The 27117-nt window shown below is 43.0% G+C and overlaps 1 protein-coding gene across 1 annotated transcript in view; it reads left to right on the forward strand.

The window, feature by feature from the left end:
• Positions 1 to 27117, forward strand: part of CASQ2 (calsequestrin 2) — a 69599-nt gene that overhangs the window by 24851 nt on the left and 17631 nt on the right. Inside the window, exons 3-8 of the mRNA XM_005542219.5 lie at positions 3636 to 3736; positions 6131 to 6242; positions 11320 to 11393; positions 17278 to 17408; positions 18839 to 18884; positions 26811 to 26865. Coding sequence (XP_005542276.1) covers positions 3636 to 3736; positions 6131 to 6242; positions 11320 to 11393; positions 17278 to 17408; positions 18839 to 18884; positions 26811 to 26865 — 519 coding nt within the window. The remainder of the gene's footprint in view (positions 1 to 3635; positions 3737 to 6130; positions 6243 to 11319; positions 11394 to 17277; positions 17409 to 18838; positions 18885 to 26810; positions 26866 to 27117) is intronic.

Genomic DNA, 27117 nt, shown 5'->3' on the forward strand with positions numbered 1-27117 from the left:
AGTTAAGTGACCGCACAATGGAAGTTGTACTCTCTAGTGTCGATATGTCAGGCTTAAGTACAGTGCACTTTAAGATTCACAATGCTGTAATCCCAAAGAGAGAGAATATAGATAGCGCCTCTGGTTTTCTTTTTCTTTCTTTTTTTTCTTTTCTTTTTTTTTTTTTTTTTGACAGGTCTCACTCTGTCACCCAGGTTGGAGTGCAGTGGTATGATCTCGGCTCACTGCAACCTCTGCCTCCTGGATTCAAACGATTCTTGTGCCTCTTGAGTAGCTGAGATTACAGTCACATGCTACCATGCTCAGTTCATTTTTTTGTATTTTTAGAAGAGACAGGGTTTCACCATATTGGCCAGGCTGGTGTTGAACTCCTGACCTTGAATGATCTGCCCGCCTTGGCCTCCCAAAATGTTGGGATTACAGGGGTGAGCCACAGCTCCTGGCCTGCTCCTCTGATTTTCAAACACCGACACACATGTACTGCCCATTTGGCTTTTTCTCCATGACCAATGAAGAATGGCTATTAAAAAAAATAGCGGGTTATAAAACAGGATCTTTGAAGAAAGGTTAATTGGATTTAGAGTGGTAAGTACAGAAAAAAAAGAGATTAGTGGTGGTTCAATAAATACCTTCAGGTACATAAAAGTCCATTATCCTGGAAAATTACAGACAACTGTTTTCTATTTTATTTTCAAGCAGACCAATCTTTTTTTAAAAAATGATTTAAATTATAGGAAACTATTTAGGTTAGACACAAGGAAGAATTCATGACTATAAAATTATGATGAGTTATTAAGAATGTCTGGGCACTTGAGGAGGCCAAGGGCAAAGGATTGTTTGAGCCAAGGAGTTTGAGAACAGCTTGGGCAACAGCGAAACCTCATCTCTACAAAAAATTTAAAAATTAGCTGGGCATGGTGGCATGTGCCTGTAGTGCCAGCTACTTGGGAGGGCTGGGAGGAGAGGATGGCTTGAGCCAGGGAGGTCAAGATTGCTGTGACTTCTACCTGCATGATTGCACCACTGCACTCCAGCCTGGGCAACAAGGTGAGATTCTGTCTCAAAATAAATGAATGAATGAGTAAATAAATAAATAAAAATAAAGAATGCCTGGGATATCTGTTTCCCTGGAGACATATTAAGGGGTATTTTTCTCCCTTGAGTATGGGAGCAAAATATGTTAAACTCTTTCCCTGGAGTCAAAGACAGTTTAATGACTGGGTGCGGTGGCTCACACCTATAATTCCAGCACTTTGGGAGGCTGAGGCAGGCGAATGACAAGGTCAGGATATCGAGACCATCCTGGGTAACACAGTGAAACCCCATCCCTACTAAAAATACAAAAAAATTGCCTGGGCGTGGTGGCGGGCACCTGTAGTCCCAGCTACTCGGGGGGCTGAGGTAGGAGAATGGCGTGAACCCGGGAGGCAGAGCTTACAGTGAGCTGAGATCGCGTCACTACACTCTAGCCTGGACGACAGAGCAAGACTCCGTCTGAAAACAAACAAACAAACAACAACAGTTTAATGAGTTCTGCCTCCTTCCCCAGCAGTCTCTTGATTCCTCTTCTGCCTTCCCATTGGTTTAATGAGAAGCTGAATTTGGGAGAATTTCCAGCAAATTTATTGAGAGAAAAAAACTAGTGTCCCAGTGATCTAAAAATTTTGGATGGACAAGCTGAGCAAGTATACATAAAAATAGACTAGGAAAGAATATGATGGGGCTTGATACACTGAAACAAGCTCAGTTTGGAAGAGTTGGGGCAGGTTCTTTCTGGTTATTTGATCTCTGGGCGTTTACGGGACAGTGGAGGTATTTTGTGAACCTGCTCCTTCATCTTCATTCCTCTTCCATTTGCCTTATTTTGGCCTCTATCAAGTTGTGCCTGAACAATTGCAGTAGCCTTCCTACTGTGGTTTTGCTCAAGACAGAATCCAACAGCAGGACACTGGCTGATGTTCCCTAGGGCACCTTTTGAGATCGGCCATCACTGATATCAAGAAAATCTGGCAGGGCCAGACACAGTGTCTCATGCTTGTAATTTATATATATATATATAATATATTATATATATATAAAACAAGCATGTAATTATGTATATAATATATTATATTATGTATTATAATATATAGTATATAATATATACTATATAATTATATATTATATATAATATATACAATATAATATACATTATATATTATATAATGTATAATTTTTCATATATAGAATATATAATTTTTCATATATATGTGTGTATATATGTATGTGTGTGTATATATGAAAAATTAGCCTGCATAGTAGCACATGCCTGTTGTCTCAGCTATTCAGGAGGCTGAGGCAGGAGCCATGATCATGGCCCTGCACTCCAGCCTGGGTGACAGAAGGAAACTTTGTCTCCAAGAACAAACAAACAAAAAGAATACCTGGCACATTGCTCCTTTTGATTTACAAATGGTGCCTCCACCATTTCCCACCTATGTGCCAAAGGCTCCTTACACCTCATGGATGCCTTGGGACACAGCATGTGGCAGTCCAGCCTTCCTGTCCCTGGAGGTTCTGCAGAAGAGTTCATTTGGAGAAAAGTTTCTCCAGCTAATAGAGTTTTAAAACAGTCTAAGGAATTAAGGATGGCATGCAATTGGACTAAATGCCAGTTTTGGCTATTTAACATTCCTAAGGAGAAAAATGCATTTTTCCAACAAGTGTTTGTTAAGGTACACAACATCAGACCAAGGGTGCTAAAGGGCAGCAAAATAAGAAGATGCTGAGCCTGTCCTTGCAACATCTACTGGCCAACTGGATAAAGAAGATGTGTGGGATTCAACTGGAACAGGAAAGCAAGCTGTCCATCCTGGTCACATACATTAATGGGTTGCTGATGTGCACAGGCTCTGTACAAGGCACTGGGATACCAAGAAGACAATGATCCTACCCTCAGAGAACTGACGGTGATAGTGAAGACCTGTAAATTGAGCTGAAGAAAGATCAATAATGGCATGATCTCAGTGAGATTAAAGTGACCTTTCTTTAGAAAAATGAATCCTAAGCTGAGACCTGAAGAAGCTAACCAAGATGGAGGTCATTCCAGGCTTGGGGAACAAGGAATACAGAAGTCTAGAGAATAATGCTCAGTGACTTTTCCTTTACTCACCTTTCCATATAAGCACGTGGGCAGGAAGCAAAGGGAGTTGCACAAGGGACAAGAGAGCAGTTTTCAAAGGAGTACAGGTCTACCCAAGGGAGAATGAAAGGGATAGATTTGGAACCAGATTTTGGAGGGACTTTAATGCAAGGCTAAGGAGTCAGGTGGGCAGTGGTTATCTTTGATAAGGAGAATGACATGGGATCAGCTGTATCTGGTATCTTTGGAAAATTAAAGCAGTGGTGGGGTGGAGAATAGACTTTTTTCTTAAGTCAAAATCCAGCTGGAATTGTTCTTGACTATTTCCAATTAAATGTCCACTTCAGGAACTCTTCTAAAGTGTTATTTCAAGGCAACTGCTTCTTGGGTTAATGCTAGTTCCATTAATCCTGACCCCACTGTCACCCAGAAACCCTGAGCCAGACCTCAGCCAATGCAAAGGCTCTTCCTATGTCAGGATGACCTTCTCTGTGGGCCTCTTTGTTTCTTACAGGTTTTGATGAAGAAGGAAGCCTGTATGTTCTTAAGGGTGATCGCACAATAGAGTTTGATGGCGAGTTTGCAGCTGATGTCTTGGTGGAGTTCCTCTTGGATGTAAGCATGTATACACAGTGACACTGCATGGAGCTGCCTCTGTTCAAATATAGGGAGAGGCAGAACCCCAAAGAACAGACAAGCTGGAGAACCTGGCCTCGTCTGTGACAGGTTTTTCAGGATTCACAAAAAAACTAAGGAGCACCTATATTGCACTCTACCGGGAAGCTGATCTTTAAGTCACCCTAGAAACTGTCGGGAGCAATGTAGTAATACTATGCTAATTCTCTTACCAGTTATACATAGACATCTATTGAAATCTCCTTGGCTTTGCTCCACTGCTGCTGAAGAGGAGCTGGGGAATGTGGAGAGAGAGGGGGCTAAGCAGCCACCTGAAGAGAGAGGAGGGATGGGAGTACCAATCAGCCAGGTCACCCTGAGTTAGCTACCCTCAGAGCAACATAGAGAAGTGGCAGAGCTAAAGAGACCCCCAATATCACACTCATTTTCAGCCATGGACATAGCACACCCTCATATCCATATGCTCAGACAAACAGAGGAACAAACATTCTAAAAATATTTCATCCATAGATAAACTCACACTTTCAGTAACCACTGTGAAGTTCAATGCTTTGAACACACATTCTTGCACAGATAAAGAACCTAGTGTTCAGCATCCATGCCGATGATTCCTTATCTACCAGCCAGTACCCAGTGGTCTATCATTATTTCTCTACAGTGTCAAAAACCAGAGGGAAGGTCAGAAGTGGGTTGGAAGCTACCTCTTACCAAAAAAAGGTGCCATCTCATGACCCACCGTGCTTGGCCATCTCATTGACTCACACCCACAAGCCCTAAAAAAGTTGAGGGGGTGATAGAACAACTCTGGGACAGCATGGTTCTGCCCCAGCTTTATCAGCTACGAGGAGGCTTTTGGAAATAAGACTCTAACTGCTTCAAACAATAAACAATGTGATTGACTTACCTAAGTAGAAGGCTCCAGTTAGGGGAGACTTCAGACTTGATCAAATCCAGACACTGGCCCCATTTTTCTCTGTAAATCACAGATTAGTGTGTCTTCAGTATGTTGCCTGTGTCCTCAAGCTGACTATTCTCAAGTTAGCTATAAGAAGGCCAGCAGCAGGAACCAATACATCACGTTTCCTCATTCATATTTCATGATAGAAAAACAAATTTGTCTTCCCATTGCCCTTTTAAGAGTAAAGAACTTTTCCCAAAGCCTTCAGCAAATCTGTTCTAATTGGGCCAGTTATTTGCCCATTCCTGAATCAATAACTGGCAAGGGAAGTTATGAAATTCACCTAAATGTCCATCAGCAGATGAATGGATAAAGAAAATGTGGTATATGGCCGGGTGCAGTGGCTTATGCCTGTAATCCCAGCACTTTGAGAGGCCAAGGCAGGTGGATCACGAGGTCAGGAAATTGAGACCATCCTGTCTAACACGGTGAAACCCCGTCTCTACTAAAAATACAACAACAACAACAAAAAATTAGCCGGGTGTGGTGGTAGGCGCCTGTAGTCCCAGCTACTTGGGGGGCTGAGGCAGCAGACTGGCATGAACCCGGAAGGCGGAGCTTGCAGTGAGCCTAGATCGCAACACTGCACTCCAGCCTGGGTGACAGAGCAAAGCTCTGTCTCAAAAAAAAAAAAAAAAAAAAAAAAAAAAATGTGGTGTATATAAACACAAAGAAATACTAACTATACAGACGGAATTGGAGAACATTATGCTAAGTGAAATAAGCTAGGCACAGAAATACTAATACCACATGTTCTCACTTATTATATGTGGAATCTAGAACACAAGAACTCAAAGAAGCAGAGAGTAGTTACCAGAGGCTAGATGGGGGTGGGGGGTGGTGGGAATGGAGAGATGATGGTCAAAAGGTGCAAAGCCTCAATTAGATAAGAAGAATAAGATTTTCTTCTTTGGCATATATTGTACAGCATGGTAAATATAGTGAATAATATGCATTACACATTCCAAAATCACTAAAAGAGTAAATTTCAAATGTTCTCACCACAAAAAATGATGAGTATTTGAGGTGATGGATAAGTTAATTAGCTTGATTTAATTATTTCATGTATTTATAGGTCATCGCAACACTTTACATCCAATAAATACATACAATTATAATTTGTCAATCTACAATTAAAAATAAATGTTTTTTAAAACTGGCAAAAGGAATAGGTTGCCCCCACCAATCATCTCACTCTTTGAGTTAAGGTCTGTTTCTCAGAAGGTACTGCCGGTATGCTCACTGCGGGACTGTGGGGAGAATGGAATAGATATTTGAGGCACCAACCACAAAGTCCGCTACAACTTCCCTCCAATGCACTCTGTTTCCCCAGTGAAGAAGGAAATCTCTTGTTTGAACATGTGTGTGTGTGTGTGTGTGTGTGTGTGTGTGTGTGTGTGTGTGTGCCATTTCAGCTAATTGAAGACCCAGTGGAGATCATCAGCAGCAAACTGGAAGTCCAAGCCTTCGAACGCATTGAGGACCACATCAAACTCATCGGCTTTTTCAAGAGCGAGGACTCAGAATGTAAGTTGCCTGCCAACCCCAGCCTATGAGTCTAAAAGCTAGATTCCAAACAAGATATGTCAGTTTACCCCAAAAGAGGATGGGTCTTCAGCATCTCTTTTGCTGGTAGAATGGTGGTTAGAATCCTTCCTGAGCCTAACACAGTGGAGTACATGTGCAAAAATTGTACAAAACAGTCAGGAAAGCTGAAAGAATATTAAGGTGGGGACAGGTCCTCTGGTTTTAAAGCAGACTGAGTGTTCTACAAAAGAGAGGAAAACCCTTCTCCACTTTTCCTGCCTACCCACCTCCCGGTCGGATTTTCCCCTACAATGGGACAAGCAATGGGCTGTCTCCTGGCCTTGGTAGCTCCTATGGTCACCAGCTGGAGAGCTTTGTAGTCAATTGGAAACCATGAGTGGAAAATTGGGGTAGGAATGGGCTTAGCAGCAGCTACAGAATGTGAAAAATCGCTGACCACCAAGGCTGCCTGTCGTAGTGCAGCCACACCCTTGGGCATATTCCCTTTGAAAGCTTTGTGACCAGGTTTTGGGTGGACACAGGACCTATGATAACATCACCACAGCCCGTATAGGGATGAGAGGGTGGTGGGGTGAGTCAGGAAGAGCAGGGAGAAGGGATCAGGAGGAGTAAGCACTTGAGTACTGTACATATTTAAAAACTGCTTTGGCAGCATGGCCCCAATGAGGTAGGCTTTTTTCTGGTATCTCAGCCTTGGAGAGAGGAAAAGCATTAGCGGGGGTGAGCATAACTCTGGTAGCATTCATACAAGTAGGAAGTGCAAATGTGGGCTGCTTATGACTATTCCTGGGAACCCCAAAATATTCTGAAATTGTTTGCAAACCCATTTCTTTAAACAGTCTGCCCACTAGCATCCTTAGTCACCTCATCAACAATGCTTTCATTTTCTGTCTCCCGTGTCCCAACTTAACCCTCTTTTCATTTGCTTCATTAAAACCTGCATTTACTGTGCTTAAAATGAAAGTGCTAGAGGGAGGTGGCTAACCAGGGAGATTTGCCCCAGTTCTTCTTTAGGCAATTTTATTTTAGTTCGTACATATCCATATCAGTCCTGACTACTCTGGGGTGCTTCTCCTGCCCCTTCCTTTTCAGTTCCTCTGTCTCAATTTGTTTCCATCTTTATATTCCTCTATCCTCTTCATCCATGTAGCTCAGGATGGCAGATAAGAGGGAAGCAAAACCAAGGTTAGGATAAAGAGCACACCTTTCAGTACCCTTGGCGTCTTCCCCCGCCTAGATGAATCGTCATAATAACACTATTTAATTAACACATTTCATATGCCAGGGCCTATGCTAGGATCTTATATGGATGCCTTAATTTCATTCTCACAACAAGCCTGTGAGGTGTTTATCATTATTATCTGCATGTTAATGATGATGAAAGGATGGAACAGAAAGATGCAATTAACTTGCCCATTATCACATGGCTAGTACAGTGTACAAAGTAATATGAAATATATTACATATTGCATTATAAAAAAATTTCCAATTTTTTAAAAAAAATTTAAATGAGACTCTTATGCTTGCCTCAAGAATATAGCTTTTTTTTTGAGACCTAGTTTTGCTCTGTCACCCAGGCTGGAGTGCAGTGGCATGATCTTGGCTCACTGCAACCTCTGCCTCCCGGGTTCAAGTGATTCCCCTGCCTCAGCCTCCTGAGTAGCTGGGATTACAGGTGCCCACTACCATGCCTGGCTAATTTTAGTATTTTTAGTAGAGACGGGGTTTCACCATGTTGGCCAGGCTGGTCTCGAACTCATGACCTCAGGTGATCCACCAGCCTCGGCCTCCCAAAGTGCTGGGATTACAGGCGTGAGCCGCCGCGCCTGGCCCTGCTCTTTCTTTGACTGATGAGCATTCTTTTTTTGCCATTGGACATAATTCAGATAATTCCATCTCTAAAGTGTCCTTCAAGGGCACTTAGTTCAATCTGACAGCTATTGCTTTTCTTTTCATTGACAAACGTAATGTTCACATTTCTTATAATAATTTGAATGAATTTGAAAGGATTACAAATCCTAATTAAATTTTTATATCATCAATATTTCAAAATAATAATGAAGGTTTTCCTTAGGAATACACAGATATTGCTCTACTGATCTTAATAATCATTCTTAAAAGTTAATAAAATTGCTAGTGAATCATTTTAACCGCTTTTTAAGGTTGAATTTTTTTTTTAATTTATAGACTTTGTTAGTACATTACATATTTCACGTAGTCCTTGTAATTTTCAATTAAGTACATTTAGGCAGGTGTTTAGCAAGGTCTAGCCTTTTTTGAAACCAATAATGATTCCTCAAAATATTTTCAAAGTAAGTATAATTCATAGCATATTTTAAAATCTACTTTTTAGCTGATAGACTCTTTGTAAAATTCTTGCCCAGTTAACCCACTTCAGGATGAAAGAGTGGGGAGAGGTCTCCTGAACCCATTTCTTCACCAAAAGCTATAAAGAGAAGGAGTTGTACAGGTTTGAATGTTATTGGAGTCCCTTTTTAAAAATAACAACCTTTTTGTGGAATGCAGATTCACAGGCAAACCTTTATATGATGACCTTTTTCTCTGAAGAAATATTATTTGAATCTCAAGATTTTCAGAAAGAACTTGGTGTAAAGCCTTTACACCTCCTTGTCATTGTAGCTGCACTATCAATACTTGAACTTGGACATTCAAAATCTGACTTCAGAGTTTACACACTTAACTGTGTATTGAATTTATACACTACAACGTTTATACATTTAATTGTGTACACTTATCTTGCGCAGTGCTTTCAGAATCTATTTTGACATGTTTATCTACTTCTCTGAATGTTTCATCCCCAACAACTTGGTTTGGTTCTTCTTTGTAAGACCGATGATATTTTTCCAAGCATTTCTGGTCAGCGTTTCTAACTGGTGCCATCAACCACACCCAGTTACTAAAATCTGTGACACTAATATCCAGTATGCACAACCCAACCCTGAGAGAGGGGGAAGAAAGGAGAGAAAATGCTAAGATAAGTTTGTAGTAAGCTGGAGGCTGGGAACTAAACGTTCAGGAGCCTATTCCAGAAGCCAAGAGTCATCAAAGAAAGTGGGAGGGGAGTCTGACTGGAAGGGACCAGGAACAGGTTGGTCAAGAGGCAGGGAAAGCCTAGACATGACCTGAGCTCCAACAGAGTAGAAGACAAGAGGAGGCTTCTTGGAAAGCAACTGCTGTTTGGCTGAGGCTAAAGGTCAAGCCACATTTTGAATCATCCATCTAGAGGTCACCTTGCTTCGTTCTTCGTCTTAAAGTGATGTCGACCAACTCTCCAAGAGAGGAAGGGAGGCTCCTGACACAGGCCTAAGCCATTCTTTCCATCAGGGTGAGAGTACATGGAGGGGAGGAGAAATTCATCAGGGACATGGGGATTGGAAAAGAGGGGACAGAGGATTCTGATAGAGCCCATTGCTGCTTTAGACACAGATGGCCTAGGTGTTGCTTTAGCCATTCTACTTCCTTACCTTCACTCCATTCATTCTTCAAATGCTCTCAGCTGGTTGGGCTCGGTGGCTCACACCTGTAATCCCAGCACTTTGGGAGGCCAAGATGGGTGGATTATGAGGTCAGGAGATCGAGACCATCCTGGCTAACACGGAGAAACCCCATCCCTACTAAAAAACACAAAAAATTAGCCAGGCGTGGTGGCAGGCGTCTCTAGTCCCAGCTACTTGGGAGGCTGAGGCAGGAGAATGGCGTGAATCCGGGAGGCAGAGCTTGCAGTGAGCCAAGACCATGCCACTGCCCTCCAGCCTGGGCGACAGAGGGAGACCCCACCTCAAAAAAAAAAAAAAAAATGCTCTCAGCCATCTTCTCCCCTCTACCCAATTCTCGACTCCAGCTATGAGGTTACAGGATATCTTTTCTGACTACCCACTAACTTTTATGAGGACAAGTTAGTGTGAGTGTGTATCAGTATGTGCAAGTATTCTCATGACTTTCCAACCCCCCTCTCACCTGTGCTTGCGGCACTCACCTCTGTGGTAACAACTATCACGCTGCCTTTTGATTCTTTAAAGGATTCATAGCCCTCGCGAGGCTGAGAGCTTTGGAAGATCAGTATCTTTGTCTTATTCATTTTGGGATCCTCTGAATTCACACTATTCTAGAAAAAAATTGATAAAATCTTAGTAAATTCTGCATTGTCTAACAGAGGCTTATACTTATGATGGTTAAGGGAAATGGAATTCCATGAAATGGAAAGAAGTTAATCTTATTAAGAATAAATCACAGGCTGATTGACTCTCAGGCTTACAGCATTTATTCATCACCACCACCACCACCACCACCACCACCACCACCATTACCATCACCCTCACAACTAAGGCTTGAGTACAAATCTCTTTCCCAAGTGACTCCCCAGATGGACCAAGGTACAGCACTCCCACACTCACCTGATCTCATACTGTCTCGGCCAGTGTAGACTCAAGCTTGGGACCATAGTCTATCAAGGGTTTAAGTTTAAGAAATCCTCTTGAAGCATCAGAATAAAGAAGAAAACTTTAAAATGAAAAAAGGGGAAGAAAACTAGAATTCAGCAACAGGGGTACTTCCATTAAGAAGTTTAAAATACTTCTGTGATGTCATTTGTGACTGAGGTTACTTTACACAGTGAGATGAATTTCCTTCTTACTTACAGCTCATTTATTCTGGCAAACTGCACTCTCTCTAGAGGGCGTGATTATAAGTAGCAGTGAGTTAGAGTGAAAGGCCTTTTTATTTCGGTTTGGAGTTTTACGTGCCTTCTTCTCTCTCTTGTCCTCCCGGTTCCCTCTGTTTCCTGCTTTCTACCTGCAGTTCATAAAAGTGTGGTGAAGGGGTCTTCTCTTGGGTGTTTGAATGCCAGTCAATTCCAACTCCTTGTGGGGAACTATGGGTTTAAATAATATTAAATAATACCTATCTAAATAATATCTACTAAATTGTTATCCCATCAGGATTAATTGACTTTCTACTCTCTACATCATTTAAAAAGAAGATTCTTCAGTGTGCATCTTGAAAATGTCTCTCCCTTCATCTTTATTTTTCCCCTTAGACTACAAAGCTTTTGAAGAAGCAGCTGAACACTTCCAGCCTTACATCAAATTCTTTGCCACCTTTGACAAAGGGGTAAGTACCTACGAAACCCCAATGTGAACAGTTTTGTAGGCATGAAGAATTAAAGTTTGAACTTGCCACCACTCTTTCTTTTCTTGTAGCAACATTAACTATCCTCCCTTGCCTCTTTCTCTAGAAGGGTTAAGAAGCCTTAGTTGTGAGGGTGATGGTAATGGTGGTGGTGGTGGTGGTGGTGGTGGTTATGAATAAATGCTGTAAGCCTGAGAGTCAATCAGCCTGTGATTTATTCTTAATAAGATCACTAAATCACTATTGGATTTAAGATGAGTACAAAGATGACTAATTCAGAGGATGTAAGAATATTTTTAAAAACATCCAAGGAAAAGTGATGGCCCACACTTATCTTCTCATACACTGAGATGGGAAATGTGTGGGCCCAGAGTGTGCCAGCCCACTCAGTCACTGCTTCCTTTTTCCTTAGCGGGTATCCTCTCCCTTCCTGGGGTTACATACTTCCCCTTCTACTGGGTCAGGATGGGGAGTAGAATGGGAACTCCTCTGTGATGAGTTCAAGCAAGTGGTCTGTAAAATACAAGAAGAAGCCAGTGAGCTGGAGCAGGGAAGGGGCATGGTGGGATGAGACTGCGTTCAGTTCTTGTATACGATGAACCACTTCTGTGGAAGTGGCCCTGTCTTCAAGCCTATGATCCAGAAGAGTGATCTATAATCCAAGTATTATAATCTAAACTTGAAGAATGTTTATCCTAATTAGTTGTATTACAGTTGGGAAGGATCTCGAGCAAGAATATTTTAAAACTATCATGTATTAAGTGTCTGTTATGGGCCAGGTGCTCACACCTGTAATCCCAACACTTTGGGAGGCTGAGGGGCATGGACTGCATGAGCCTTGGAGTTGGAGACCAGCCTGGGCAACATAGTGAGACCCCCATCTCTACAAAAAATACAAAAATTAGCTGGGTGTGGTGGCACACACTTGTAGTTCCAACTACTTGGGAGGCTGAGCTGGGAGGATCACTTGAGCCCAAGAGGTTGAAGCTGCAGTGAGCTGTGATCATACCATTGCACTCCAACCTGGGCAATGGAGTGAGATCCTCTTTCAAAAAATAAGAATATAAAAAATAATAAATTCAAAAAAATTTTATGTGCCAGAGTCTGTGCTAAGAAATGTCTTTGTGCCAGAGTGTGTGCTAAGAAGTTAACATGGATTTTCTTACTTCATCCTCTCAACACTCACATAAGGGAGGAATTAGTATCCTCATTCTACAGAGGATGAAACTGAGGTGCTGAAAGATTAGGTGATTTTTTCATGGTCATGTAGTTACTGAGTTGAGAAGCTTGCTATATTCTCAGACCAGCCCGACTTCAAAGTCAGTGCTCTGTCCTACTTTACTCCAGAGAAAGAAGCAATATATGCAAACTGCGTGACTGGTGTTTGGCACACAGGAAGCATTCGGTAATAGTTAGCCAGCTATGAGCACCATTGTTTATAAGAAGGCAGTCATCTAGGCCCAGGAAGTGGGAGGCTTGGATAGGATATTAGTAGAGAAAGGGAGGAACAGAGAAGCCGAAACTGAATCCATTACTGACATATGGTTCTGATGGAACATTTGGTTCTGATGGACTAGGTGTGGCTAAAGTGGCTCCTGGGTAAGAATCCAGCTGAAAGGAAGAGAGAGGCAGGCCAATTAATTTGGCCAAGCAACAAAGCCTTAGTTTTTAGAGGGGTGGTTCAATGTTGAGCTCAGCGTAGTATCTGTTTATAGAAGTGCCTCCTAGTGCAACTGTATAGCTTCTTGCCTGTGGCCCATGAAAAAGGTGAGGTCAGGCTATCATTAAAAATTCAGAGAGATGCTTTATTAAAACTCTGTAGGACACTGAGTCATAAGTTCCAGCGTTCACGTAGCCTTGTTGGATTTCAGAACATTTAAAAAGACAAAGGCACACAGAGCGGAGAGCACTGAGAGGACTCTGACACCATTTGGTGCTTAAGAACTTGCACCCGTCAGTTGGGGTGGAAAGGGTGTCCAAGGGGAGATGGTGGGGTTCAGAAGGCATGACTGCACCCAGTAGAGCCTCAGTGGTGTCCAGCAGGGAGTGCTAGGACAGAAGAGGGGAAAAGTAATAAATGTGAAGTGGCTGAAAGGAGCTGTTTGTACAACACACCCTAGGGAATCTCAGAGAGACCGGGAGGTGCTTTGTTAAGGTCAGAAACCAGGAGAGTCAAGGGACAAGAAAGCACTAATGCAGTTACAAAAATGCAAAAAACAACCGGCACTAGCAAAAGTGGATGTAACAAGAAGATCTGGCCATTGATGAGGTGATGAGAGAAGGCCTCAAAATAACTTAAGATAGCAAGTCTTGGCATCAAGACAGCAAAAATTATGAAGCTACTGAAAACATTAGGAAATCTAGGAAGAAGAATCTATTGAGGAACATGAGATGGGGTTATGAATTCTATTTTCTAAAAGTTGGGGAAACATTCAACTGGAAATGTCTTTAATTAATTCAGTCATTCATTCACTCAACAAGTATTTATTGAGTGCCCTTTACGTGCCAGGCACTCTTCTCAGTGCCAGGGACACAACATTGAGCAAAGCAGATTCCTGCCCTTTAGAATTTAAGGTTTAGTGTGGGAAAGAGAAGATGGAAAGACAGAAAATTAAAAAGTAAACAAACCAATAAATACATCATGTGAGTTGCAGGACCGTAAAGAGGGTGAGATGTCATGGCTGCTGATGTAAATTTGGAGGTCAGTAGTTCCCAACCACTATCCATATTAGTATCCTCTGACAAGCTTTTAAAACCATTAGTCTCTGGGTCCTGGCCCTGGAAATTTTAATTTTTTAGGGTTGTGGCAGTGTCTGGGAATCTGCATTTTTGAAAGCCTCCCAAGGAATTATAAAGGGTGTTCAGGTTTGGGACCAGTACTGATCTATTGATACTAATCCTAAATCAAGCCACAGGAAGGCGCAACCTCTCTGAAGAAGCAGTTAGAACAAGAAAGTGTCAGAGGGCCAAGGATGGTTCCACTCTGCTGTACCTCACAGCCTGAAAAATATCAGTTCTTATAATCCCACATCCCCTCCCACTGACCTGTTCCTTTCTCTGTCTGAGTGAACAATGAGATGAAAAATCACTTTCTTTTTAAAATCACACTGGAGCCAAAGGGAGCTGTGACTAAACAAAGTTAGTGGAGAAGATAGATGTTGGGAAGACCTAAATTTAGTAATGGCAAAAACCATTACTTTTGGCAAAAACTGTGACTACCTTTGCACCAACCTAATACTTGAGTTGGTTTCATTGGCAACAACCAAACTGACTTGCGAACTGGAGGAAAAATGACCTGTATCAAAATTCATACACATGCACATGTCAGAAAATCAGCGTTGTACTTTGTAGTTTTCTTATCTTTGTTAAATCCATTCCAACTAGTTAACAAATAAAAGCATGAAAGAATTCATTTTATGGACCTATTTGGTTCTTAATAATATAATTCATTCTTATATAATGGTAATACCCATGAACCAGATCTCCTCCTGGAATAATGCCTTGGATTCAGTAGGCCCCACTAAATACTTACTGAATAAATGAATGAATAAAAGCTTCAACCAATCAAATCCCCTTCAGTCCTTACCATCCAAGACAGGAATAATAATGAAAGAGGGAGTCAGGTGAGGTGACTCATGCCTGTAATCCCAGCACTTTGGGAGGCTGAGGGGGGAGGTGGATCACCTGAGGTCAGTAGTTCAAGATCAGCCTGGCCAACGTGGCAAAAACCCATCTTTACTAAAAACACAAAAATTAGCCGGGTGTGGTGGCCTGTGCCTGTAATCCCAGCTACTCGGGAGGCTGAGGCAGGAGAATCACTTGAACCTGGGAGGTGGAGGTTGCAGTGAGCCTGATACTGTGCCATTGCTCTCCAGCCTGGGCAACAAGAGCAAAACTCCATCTCAAAAAAAAAAAAAAAAAAAGAAAAAAGAAAAAGAAAAAAGAAAAAAAATGAAAGAGAGGAATTCTCTGAGATACAAGATGAGGGCACTCCATGATGGTGGTAGGGAGACAGGGAGGAGATCCCTGGGAAATTTTACTCAGCATTTCCAAGACTTAAATTAAGGATGCGACAATCCAATTTTTACATTCATAGACAGCACTGTGGCCCCAGACACTGGCATTCAAGGACTGGAGACTACCACCACCACTGGGTGGGTTTGACTTCTGGCTCTGCTCCCTCCAGATATATGATCCTGACAAATCTCTTACGCAAATTGTGCCTCAGGTTCATCATTTGTAAAATAAATATAATAATCATTCTTACCACATACAATCCAAGTGAGAATTAAACAAAGAATCAACCTAAAACACCTGGCAGCAGTGCCTGGCACATGATAAGCACTCCGTATGTTTGTTATTATTACTGTTTTCATTCTGATCACTTCTCCTTTCATGGAAACAGTCCTCTGATTCCTAGGATATATAGTAAGCGAACTCAGAAAACCAGAATTCAATGTCATTTTCTAGCCTACTTTGGTTCCCTGCTTCATCAGCCCCTCATCTATATCACCCCCCCACCCCTGAGAAGATGGAAAAGCACTTAGGAAAAACTCCACGTCTCCCTCTCTTAAAATTAACCTGTCAACAAAAAAGAAAACATGGCCTGTTTCCTTTATCTCTGAGTAGGATGCTGGAATTTCTTTCCCTTAAGTACTATATAAAATGCCTTTCGGAATATAGTGACCTGGAATTAATAGCAATTGATGACAAAAACCATATGGATATCAGTGTTTCCTCAGAATGGACCTCCTTGTGTAAGAGCTTATGCAATACCCAGCTCCTCCTCTTCCCCAGTTAGTTGCAGCCAGCCTGGGTCACCCCCACAGAGCATCAGCTCTTAGGCAGTTCCTCTTCAGCTTCAAGAGAACCACTGTTTATCCCTGTGCTTTCTTGAACCACAGCTCTGAACTAGAAAAGAATGGCATTTGGTTTTCTATAGAGCGTTGCACATTCCAGGCCTCTCAAATCATTTCACAAACAGAGGTCCCGAGTTCGGCAGCTGTGCAGGCAAACAGCAACCATTCTGCCTTGACAACACACTGAACATGTGGCTGCTTTAATCCAGAGAGAAAACGTCTTCCAGGCTATGGGCTGGCTCTCCGAGCTCCTTATCTGTTGTAAGATGAGCAAACCATCCTGGCTTACTGGGGTCTGTCCAAGTTTTAGTACTGAAAGTCCTGCATCCCAGGAAGCCCTTCCACCCAGAGCAAAGCAAGATGGTCAGTCACCTCATGACTGCTGACAAACCGGGCAGCTCCCAAAGTCTGACAAACCACAAAGCAAGCTGGGTACTGAGAGATTTAACTGTAGGGCCAGCACTTCAACCTAAATAACAATCAGGGTTATGAGCAAATCAAAGACAGGCTAATGAGTTGGGTTCTGATTCTGAGTACCTATATGCCTTAAGGATCTCCATCAATTGCCTGTTTTATCAACATTGGTTCCATTAAAACCACACAACCCAGGATAGTAAATATGTTCCATTGGCATTTGCTTCCCATCCAGCCCTGACAAATGCAGTAGAGTGACGGTGATTGTAGAATTAAACTTCCCACTTCTCATCTCAACTGCTCCCTGCCCCAGCCTGACCCTCATTTGCTAGATAAGTCTTTTTCCTTCCTATCTTTCCTTCTTTGATCACAAAAGAAGATTGGGCTAGCCAGGCCTTGGGTGATGAGTTCCTATCACTTCAACATTGAAGTTAAAACTGTACATTTGTTTTTATGTCTTTGCCAGAAAACATACACACTTGTCTTAGATGGACAACACATTGCTATTCTAGACTAGCATCCAAATAAACTTTGTCTTATTTCTAATGGTTACAGGTTGCAAATAAACTTTGTCTTATTTCTAATGGTTACAGGTTGCAAAGAAATTATCTTTGAAGATGAATGAGGTTGACTTCTATGAGCCATTTATGGATGAGCCCATTGCCATCCCCAACAAACCTTACACAGAAGAGGAGATTGTAGAGTTTGTGAAGGAACACCAAAGGTGCCTGAGATAGCATGCGGGGGCTGGGGGCCTGGGATCTGGGGAATGGAGAGGAGCCTCTCTGTGCTACCATTTCAGACCCGCCAAGAGCAACAACCTAGTTAGTACCCCAGGAGTACAGAACTCAGTAGTATGGCTTTGTTGATCAGTGAGGACTAGCAGGGATATGATTACTTTTGAATGTAAGTCTGCACCTGCAAGCAGGGTTTGATAAATCCCTCAGTCAGCAAATCCCCTCAAAGCCAGGGCAAGATATAAATAAAATTCTGTACTAGAAATGATAGCAATTTACTGAAAGTTCCTGTATACCAATAACCATGCCCAGTGTTTTAGGGAAACTATTTTATCTAATCTCCAACCTTACTGGGTAATTATTATTCCAATTTTACAGATCAAGAAATTGGACTCAATAGTTAAGTAACTTAGCCAAAGATGAACACTCTGTGCATAGGACTTCTGGGAGAGGAATGCTTGATACCACTTAGTGTAGCTCTAGCATGAATCAGCAAATCTTTTCTGTAAAGAACAAAATGGTAAATCTTCCAGGTTCTGTGGGTCAGATGGCATCTGTTGCAACTACTTAACTCTGCGGCTGTGGCATGAAAGCAGCCATGGATCATGTATAAACAAATGGGTGTGGCTGTGTCCCAGTCAAAGTTTATTTAGGAAAATAGGAGGCCCTGGCTGGATTTGTCCCACCAGCTGTAGTCTTCTGACCCCTGCTCTTGAGGTAGGGATGATATGGGAAAAAGGAACATGGTAGTGCGCTCACTGGCTTGTCCATCTATCCTACCTGACATGTGCACGTGTGTGTTCATTTTACCTGGAGGACTGTGATCCCCCTCGCCTGGACAGTCCTAGTTCCTTCAGGAAGGCAGTACTTGGAGGAACAAATATTAGTATGTCCAGCACTATTTGCCAATATTCAAAAAGAAATGAAACTATGAGCAAAATATAGATCTGCTCTATATTTTGTCTGCTCCCTTAAATATCCCTAAAGGACTTTCAATGGATACCCCAGATAATAAAACAAAGGCAGTTTTAACCTACAAAATCCGAGATTTCCTGTTTTCCCCCTCAGGTTTCTCATTCCAGGCCTGCTGTGGGCTCTCCGGAGTGGTGGCTACCTGTGAGGAGGGAAATGGCATCTTGCCCTGGGAGTGAGCTGACCCTGTGCCCTCTGACCCATTGTTTGTAACAGACTTTATAATCCTTGGATCAGTGGGTCTATGAAAAGGCTGAGTGGCTTAGGCCCAGCTCGCTGCCTGACACAGCAGAGTAGAGCTGGTCTGTTTCCTTAGGAGATAAGTGGGTCTTTAGGGTTCTCCATGCCTTAAAGGAACCAGCATCTCATTTTACATTTCAAGATGCTGTGGCTGCTGTATCTGCCACAGTGACCCCTACTCAAGGAAGCCCTTTTTTTTTTCCAGACCCACTCTACGTCGCCTGCGCCCAGAAGAAATGTTTGAAACATGGGTAAGAAAGAGGCAAATTCTCTTTGCCTTGTAGAGATGAGTATAGTCCCCAAGAGCAGTGCTTCTTAGATTAAGTCCCTAAACTCAAACCAAGCTTTATTTGGCTGAGGTGGATGTCTAGGTGAGTATTTGAAACATGGACAGTTTGGGTACGAGGGCTCATAACTGTAATCCCAGCACTTTGGGAGGTTGGGGTAGGGGATCACTTGAGTTCAGGTGTCCAAGAGCAGCCTGGGCAACATAGCAAAACCCTATCTATCTCTACAAAATATACAAAAAGTAACCGAGCATGGTGGCACGTGCCTGGAGTTACAGCTACTTGGGAGGCTGAGGCAGGAGAATTGCTTGAGCCTGGGAGGTCAAGGCTGCAGTGAATTGTGGTCATGGTGCTGCACTCCAGCCTGGGCAACAGAGCGAGACACTGTTTTAAACAAAACAAAACAAAACAAAACAAAAAACAAAACAAGACAAAAACATGGACAACATCATGCTCAATTAAAACACAGTTCTTGATGGATCAATCTAAGCCTCTTTGGTACTACTCACTAGGCAAAATCGCTCTTAGTTCATTTCCCACAGTGACTATAGCTTCTGTTCATTGACCACCAGAGCCGCAGAGTAACACAGCGGAAGGGACTCAGGCTACAAAGTCATAGAGACTTGGGTTCAGGTCCAGAATCTGCCACCTGGTAGCTTTGTGTCCTACGTCAAGTCATGTGGCCTTTCTGAGCTCTTCTAAATTTCCTTATCTAGAGTTGGGACTTTTTATAAGGATGAATGATATGAAGAGTTCAGAATATGGTAGCTGTTTTTAAAAATATCAACTGAAGGTACTGGCAAGCAGCTGAGCCAACTTGTCCTCTAGGTCTGTGTCATGGATAATATGTCAGGCAGCTCAAATAGTGTTAGATGGAGGGCCTTGGAGATAAACCCCCAACCCACACCTCAACTTTGTACAGAATTTCATAAATAACAAAGGCTGTGGAGCATTTTTCAAAGCGTTTCATGCATCCTTTTATTTGGATCTTCCAATAGCTCTAGAAAGTGATGTAGAAGAAGTATTATTAATTAGTTGGTCATAGGGGGCACACCTGTAGTCCCAGCTAGTTGGAAAGTTGAGGTGGGAGAATTGTTTGGGCACAGGAGCTTGAGGCTTCAGTGGGCCATGATAATGCCACTGCACTCCAGCCTGGGCAACACAGCAAGATTCTATCCCCCCAAACAAACAAAAACCAAGTACTATTTCAGCCCCATCTTACATAGTCAGAAACTGGTGCTCATACAGATTAATCACTAAAGGACACATAACTAATAACCATTAGTTGTTGGAACTTAAATACAGGCCATCTGGAGCCAAACCTGGTGTTCTCTGCAGAATGCCTCCCCAGAGTGACTATATCCCCACAAGGGGCCATTTGGGGTGAGGGATGGGGAGGAGGAGAGATGAATTAACACGGAAGTATTTATCTATTTAATTCTTTGAAGTGATGGATGAACAGAACCAGGGAGTAACTTGACATTGTTTTACTGGTCTGTAACTTACTTGGATGTTTGAAGGTAAAGCAAACATTTCACAAGATACCAAAGGGTAAATAATACAATCCAGAGGAGTGGACTATTTAATAACAACTCAGCACAATAGAAACAAACTTTCCTAACATTTAAAGCTTTCAAAGATATTAAAACAGTCTTATCGCTAGGCATAGTGACTCACGCCTGTAATCTCAGCACTTTGGGAGGCCAAGGTGGGCAGATCACTTGACGTCAGGAGTTCAAGACCAGCCTGGCCAACATGGTGAAACCCCATTCCTACCAAAAAATACAAAAATTAACTGAGTGTGGTGGCAGGCGCCTGTAGTCCCAGCTACTTGGGAGGCCGACGTAAGAGAATCACTTTCACCTGGGAGGCAGAGGCTGCAGTTAGCTGTGATTGCACCACTGCACTCCAGCCTGGGCAACAGAGTGAGACCCTGTCTCAAAAAAAGAGTCTTATTAATATATTTTAAAATGGTAATAGCAAAAAGGTATAATAGTGCTTTAAAATAATATATTTTTTTAAAAAATCGTTTTTACTTTTTACCCTAAAATAATTTCAGATGTACAAAAGTAGTGCAAAGAACTTCATTATCTCTTCACCCAGATCTCCCAAATGTTAACATTTTACGATGCCTTCTATCTACGCAGATACATAGAGAGATAGATGATAGATAGATAGACAGACAGAGAGAGAGAGAGAGAGAGAGAGAGAGAGAGAGTTATCAAAATCAGGAAATTAACACTGATATAATAAGTCTACTACCATTATTCAGATTGGCCAGTTGTCCCACCAATGTCCTTTACTGCAAAAGAAAAACATCTCTGTTTCCTGGCCCAGGATCCAATCCAGGATCCCACACTTGCATTTGCCTATGTTTCTTTTTCTTTTCTTTTTATTTTTTTTGAGACAGATTCTCCCTCTGTCACCCAGGCTGGAGTACAGTGGCTCCATCTTGGCTCACTGCAGCCTCTGCCTCCCAGGTTCATGTGATTCCCCTCCCTCAGCCTCCCAAGTAGCTGGGATTACAGGTGCACACCACCATGCCTGGCTAATTTTTGTGTTTTTAGTAGAGACAGGGTTTCACCATGTTGGTCAGGCTGGTCTTGAACTGCTGACCTCAGGTGATCCTCCCTCCTCGGCCTCCCAAAGTGCTGGGATTACAGGCATGAGCCACCACACCTGGCCTGCTTATGCTTCTTTAGTCACCTTTAATTTGGAACAGGGTCTTGGTCTTTGTCTTTCATGACACAAAATACCACTTTAAATTGAGAGTCATTATTGATGTTCTCTTCTGCTATGGCTTTATCTTCAGTTTTTTTCTTTTTATTGTCTTTATTCCTAAGAGGCACATCTCCATTACCTAGGTTCTAGGAAGGGAGGGAATATAAAACCATGGACCCCTTCTCCCAGGTCTTTCCTTCCTGTCACAGCAGTATCACACCCAAGACCATGGTGTTTTGTAGATGGGGAGCCTCTGTCCTCACATATCCCACACTGCTGCAGAAATACTCCCTGTGGACACATTAGAGCCAGATGTTCAGACAGGAAGTTCAGTGTCTGGTTTCATTGGAACTCACTCTCTCCTTTCTTTTCATTTAATGAATAAGATAAAATACAGCCTTTTGCAATAATATAAAATAATGGTGATGGCTCCTATTTTCCACATTAGTGCATATTGAATTGTTCTCTACTTGGGGAAGGGCAGTGCATTGAATTTAACCAGGTAGAGAAAAGGGCAACTGAAATGGTTTATTCCTTCCCTCCCCATTCTGGAAAAGCCTCATGACTTACCCAGGAGCCCTAACCAGACCTAGTCAGCCCCTCATTCAAGTCTCCAACTAGAGAGGGAAGGCAGGACAGGCCCCTCCAGTGTCACCTTTGTTTCCTTGAAAGGGAGAAACAGAAATCAGTGCATCCAAAGGACCTCTGAGGAGCCACTTTCCATACCTCCTCCTCTACCTGTGCCCCCTGGCAGGTCACTGCTCTGAAGAGTGTCATCTCTGTGGGCCACATGGCCACAGCAACTTAAACCACAGATGTGGCTGTGGAAAGTGACCAGCTAGTGAACTTCAAAGTCTTTGTCTTTGGCCAGGCAACGTGGCTCATGTCTGTAGTCCCAGCACTTTGGGAGGCTGAGGTGGGCAAATCGCTTGAGTCAAGGAATTCAAGACCAGCCTGGGCAACACAGCAAAACTCCGTCTCTGCAAAAAATACAAAAATTAGCTGGGTGTGGTGATGCGTGCCAATAATCCCAGCTACTTGAGAGGCTGAGGCAGGAGGATCCCTTGAGCCTGGGAGGCAGAGGCTGCTGTGAGCCGAGATGTGCCATTGCACTCCAACCTGGGAAACAGAGTGAAACCCCATTTCGAAAGAAAAAGAAAAGTCTTTATCTTCAACATCCACTTCCCCAGACACTGAGAAGTATTTAAATAAGATGGGAAAGCCAGCTAGGACTAAAACAACTATTGATCTTTCTCTCTCTCTAATTGTGCAGGTTTTTAAGATGCAGGCCATAGAAAACACATCACATATGATTACTAAAGAAACTGGTGCCTGGTAATATTTGCCGTGTGTACCTTGGAAAGCTATTTATTTATTTTAAATACTCAAAGAATGTCAAGCTGTCAAAAAGAGACCCAGTGCTGATCTGTCATTCCCCTTGGAGACCTCACCCTCCATCTAGCCAAGTGGCCCACTAGAGTCCTGGGGAACTGCCCACAGGGAAGGAGAGTCAGCAGTTTCTTCTAAAAGAAGCTTCCCTCTATTGCAACAGCAAAATACTTTCAAGATGGGGTCAGAGACCCCCAGACAGGCATCTAGGTCACTCCATTGCACCTTAAATAGGGAGCCTGCTTATTTTAACCACATTTTTTCTTTGCATCTCTTCATTCAACATGAGAACAAATATTCAACAGAGACTGGAAGGAAACTGAGTAAAATATTAAGTGGTGATGTATGCGGTTGGTAGGTAATTGATACACATAGTTTCTTCTTGGTATACCTAATATTTTCTAATTTAATTTTCTTCAGTGAGTAAGGTTTTTGTTTTTTGTTTTTTTTTTTTGTTTTTTTTTTTTGAGATGGAGTCTTGCTCTGTCGCCCAGGCTGGAGTGCAGTGGCGCGATCTCAGCTCACTGCAAGCTCCGTCTCCCGGGTTCACGCCATCCTCCTGCCTCAGCCTCCCGTGTAGCTGGGACTACAGGCGCCTACCACCGCACCCGGCTAATTTTTTGTATTTTTAGTAGAGATGAGGTTTCACCGTGTTAGCCAGGAGGGTCTCAATCTCCTGACCTCGTGATCTGCCCGTCTCGGCCTCCCAAAGTGCTGGGATTACAGGCGTGAGCCACCTCACCCGGCCTCAGTGAGTAAGGTTTTTATTGCCATACTCCTTTTTTGAGTCTAGGCATTAAAAAGAACCCCTGTGCTAAGCAATGAGGTTATAAAAATGAACATTGCTGTCCTGTCCTTAGGAGCTCAGGTTGAGTAGATGAAACAGTCTCAAGACATATAACGCCAACCCAGTATGCTCACTGCTGCAACAGAGGGACATACAAAGTGCTGGGGGATCCAAAGGAAGGGATTCACTGAAGTTATTCCAAAATCTCCAGTTCTTTGGGAAATCTTGCACTCAGTTACTTTACATGCAGGCCTCTTTCCAGCCTCTTTCAACTTAAGAGCCATTGATCCCAGTTTGCAACATCTTCTGCAAACCCTGCAGGGGGCAATAAATTCATGGAGCCTGTTCTGCTGGTGGTGGTGAGAAAGAAAGAGTACAGGTTCTGTGGTCTGAATGTTTGTGTCCCCCCACAAATTCATACATTGGAAGCATAGCCCCCAAGGTAAGGGTGTGAGGAGATGGGGCCTTTGGGAAGTGATTAGGTTTTGAGGGCTCAACCCTCATGTTGGGATTAGTGCCCTGATTAAAGAGGCCCCAGAGAGCTAGCTGGTCCCTTCCACTGTAAGGATACAGCATGAAGATAGGCAGTGTTTCTGAGACAGAAAGCAGGCCTCGCCGGACACCGAATCTGCCAGTGCCTTGACTTCCCAGCCTCCATAACAGTGAGAAATACATTTCTGTGGTTTATAAGCTACCCAGTTTTTGATATGTTGTTATAGCAGCTTGAATGGACCAAGACAGTGGGCTTTGGGGCCAGACAGAATTGGCTTGAATCCCCCTTCTGTCACTAGTAGTTCTGTGGCCTTAGGTAAGTCACTTCGATTCTTCAAGCATTCAATAAGAGTAAGTCTTTCTTAGGAGATTTTGAGATAATGTTCTTACAAATTAAGTACGGAAAAAATAGCAAATAGCAGATATTGTTGCCACTTTAATAATTGTTATTTTAAGGCATAATCCCTTCTTTCAGTGAGCTTGCCATCTAGTTGAGGAGGGAAGATTCATGCAATTAAAAATGGAATTTCCAAGACAATGTAACCTAAAGACCAAAAGAGAGATCTGAGTAGCAAAGGCTGTGGGATTCAGAGAAGCCCTGGGGGTTCCCAGCCCTGAGATCAGCATAGCTCTTCCTCCCTGTGCAAGCTGGGTTCTCACTGAGTAACCCTGACTTGCCGGTTTGCCCTTGGGTTCCTACTCTGTGAGTTTATTACTTGAAAATGCCTGGCACCTAGGGCTGGCCTGCTTCCTTGTAGATGTGGCATACAGGTCTGCGTGCTGAATCTTTGTGACGCACACAGAGACAGGCTTTTTCCCTTAGTGACAGTGCTCCCTCCAGGGGCCATCTTGGGTCTGGGGAGTGACAGCCATATTATGAGCAGCCTCCTAGAAAACAAATATGGATTCTTAATTCTAAAGCCAATTTCCAAACGCGTTCTAGCAGGGCACACAGAAATGAAGCCCGCTTCACAGAGTTAACAGCGCTCACTCCCATCTGATGGCAGGAGACAGAGACACAGGCTAGCCTAATGAGAACGGATCGGGATATTCTGTCTGGCGATAATAGCAGATGTAAAACAGTGAAACCTCGGACTCCCCTTCTGGTTGCTGTCGGATTTGTGTAATAAGCCGGCACACACAGGCACACACATGCGTATATCTGTAAAATTAAATTCCCCGGAGAATCTGACCAAGGCAATGCCCACTCTCTTGTTTTTAATAATAATATTTTCCGTTTAATCTTTCTTAGAATTTGTGGAAGTTTTGTCCATTCCAAACTCAAAGGAAAAAAATTAGCATTTAGATAGGATTGCACCAGCATTAAAATCAATTGAAATGGAAACAGAGATCACGGGAAGGTTGAGACGCCTGGAGGTTTCTCCATAGGATGATTCTGATATGACATTCCGAGTGCCCAAAGCATACCTCTCCCCATGTCTCATCATCAGTATGCATTCAGCTTTGTCCCCAGGTGCCTCTTTCTCACACATATTCCTCTCCAAGTCTCCTGAGAATCACATTTGTGACAGCAGAGCCGCTTCCAAGCTCCAGCTCCTCTTTCTCCAGAAATAATCATTGCAAAGGAGACACAAGGCATAGGGTCCTTGCTGTCCAGGGTGTAGAGACATGAAATGCCCCTCGTTTGCCCCATAGACTTAAAATACTCTCTTTAGGTTCTTCTTCCTGCCCCTGCCCCCACAGCTATACCCACTTTTCTCAGTCACACACCCTCAACTTTCCCTACACTCAAATTCCAGACAATTCCTGCAGCCTCAGACATGCGTTGGAGGCCTATACTGACTGGGCAAGGACTTCAAGGAAGTCACCTAGAGGTCACAGACAGCAAAGTGTCCCCTACACACTACATGGATTCCATAGGCAGGGACCTAACAGGGAAGCTCAACCGTTGTCTGTGATTCTTGTGTGAACAACACCAGCCCACATCCTAATTGACCTCAATGATTCCTGTCTGCCATCCATTTGGGGATAGTTTCAGGATCTGTCCACAGCATTCAGAAGCCTGCATAATCTGGTGCATCACTGACTCTATCTGCCAGTGGTAAACTTTTGAAACAGAGACTGACAGCTGCTTCTACTGAGCCGCCTCTAGAGCCATTGTTGCCCTCAGATCTCCTCATAAACCAGACTCATGTTCTTTTTCATTTTGCCTTTTGCTGTTGCTCTCCCGGAACCACCAGACCACAGGAGTGAGGCTTATTTAGTGCTAATGTCTTACGTGTGGTTGGTATTTTCTTGTCTTGCAAACTCATTTATCTGAGTCCCTGGTCCAAACCCTATGCATTCCTGCCAGTTGCTCCTCAGCATTCCTTCCTTAATGTGAGCCCCACTCTACTCCTCTGTGCCTCTGTGTTCATCCCCGCTTCCACACTTCTCCCTACCTCTCCTGTTTCCATTCCAGCTTCTGAGTCTCTGTCCCAGGCTCAGTCCTTTGTATCCCTCCAGCTGGAAGTGTAACTTTTGATTCTTTTCTCATACAGGAAGATGATTTGAATGGGATCCACATTGTGGCCTTTGCAGAGAAGAGTGACCCAGGTAGGAAATTTTCAATCTGCTCTTTTACAACTTTAGCGAGAACCGATTTCTCACCTTTGTCAGCCCTCACCTTTCTCTTCTCTCACGTCCCATCCGCAATGCAACTGCAAGATATTGGGCACCCCCTGGTGGCACCCATTAAGTATGAGTTTGTTTTCAATTGTGCACATGGCTAAGAGAAGAAAAGATGTGAACAAATCAGAATGTTATAGACTACCAGGTTCCTACACCGCTGCACAGCAATGGATCAAT

Source organism: Macaca fascicularis, chromosome 1, assembly GCF_037993035.2.
Source record: "Macaca fascicularis isolate 582-1 chromosome 1, T2T-MFA8v1.1".
Taxonomy (NCBI): Eukaryota; Metazoa; Chordata; class Mammalia; order Primates; family Cercopithecidae; genus Macaca; species Macaca fascicularis.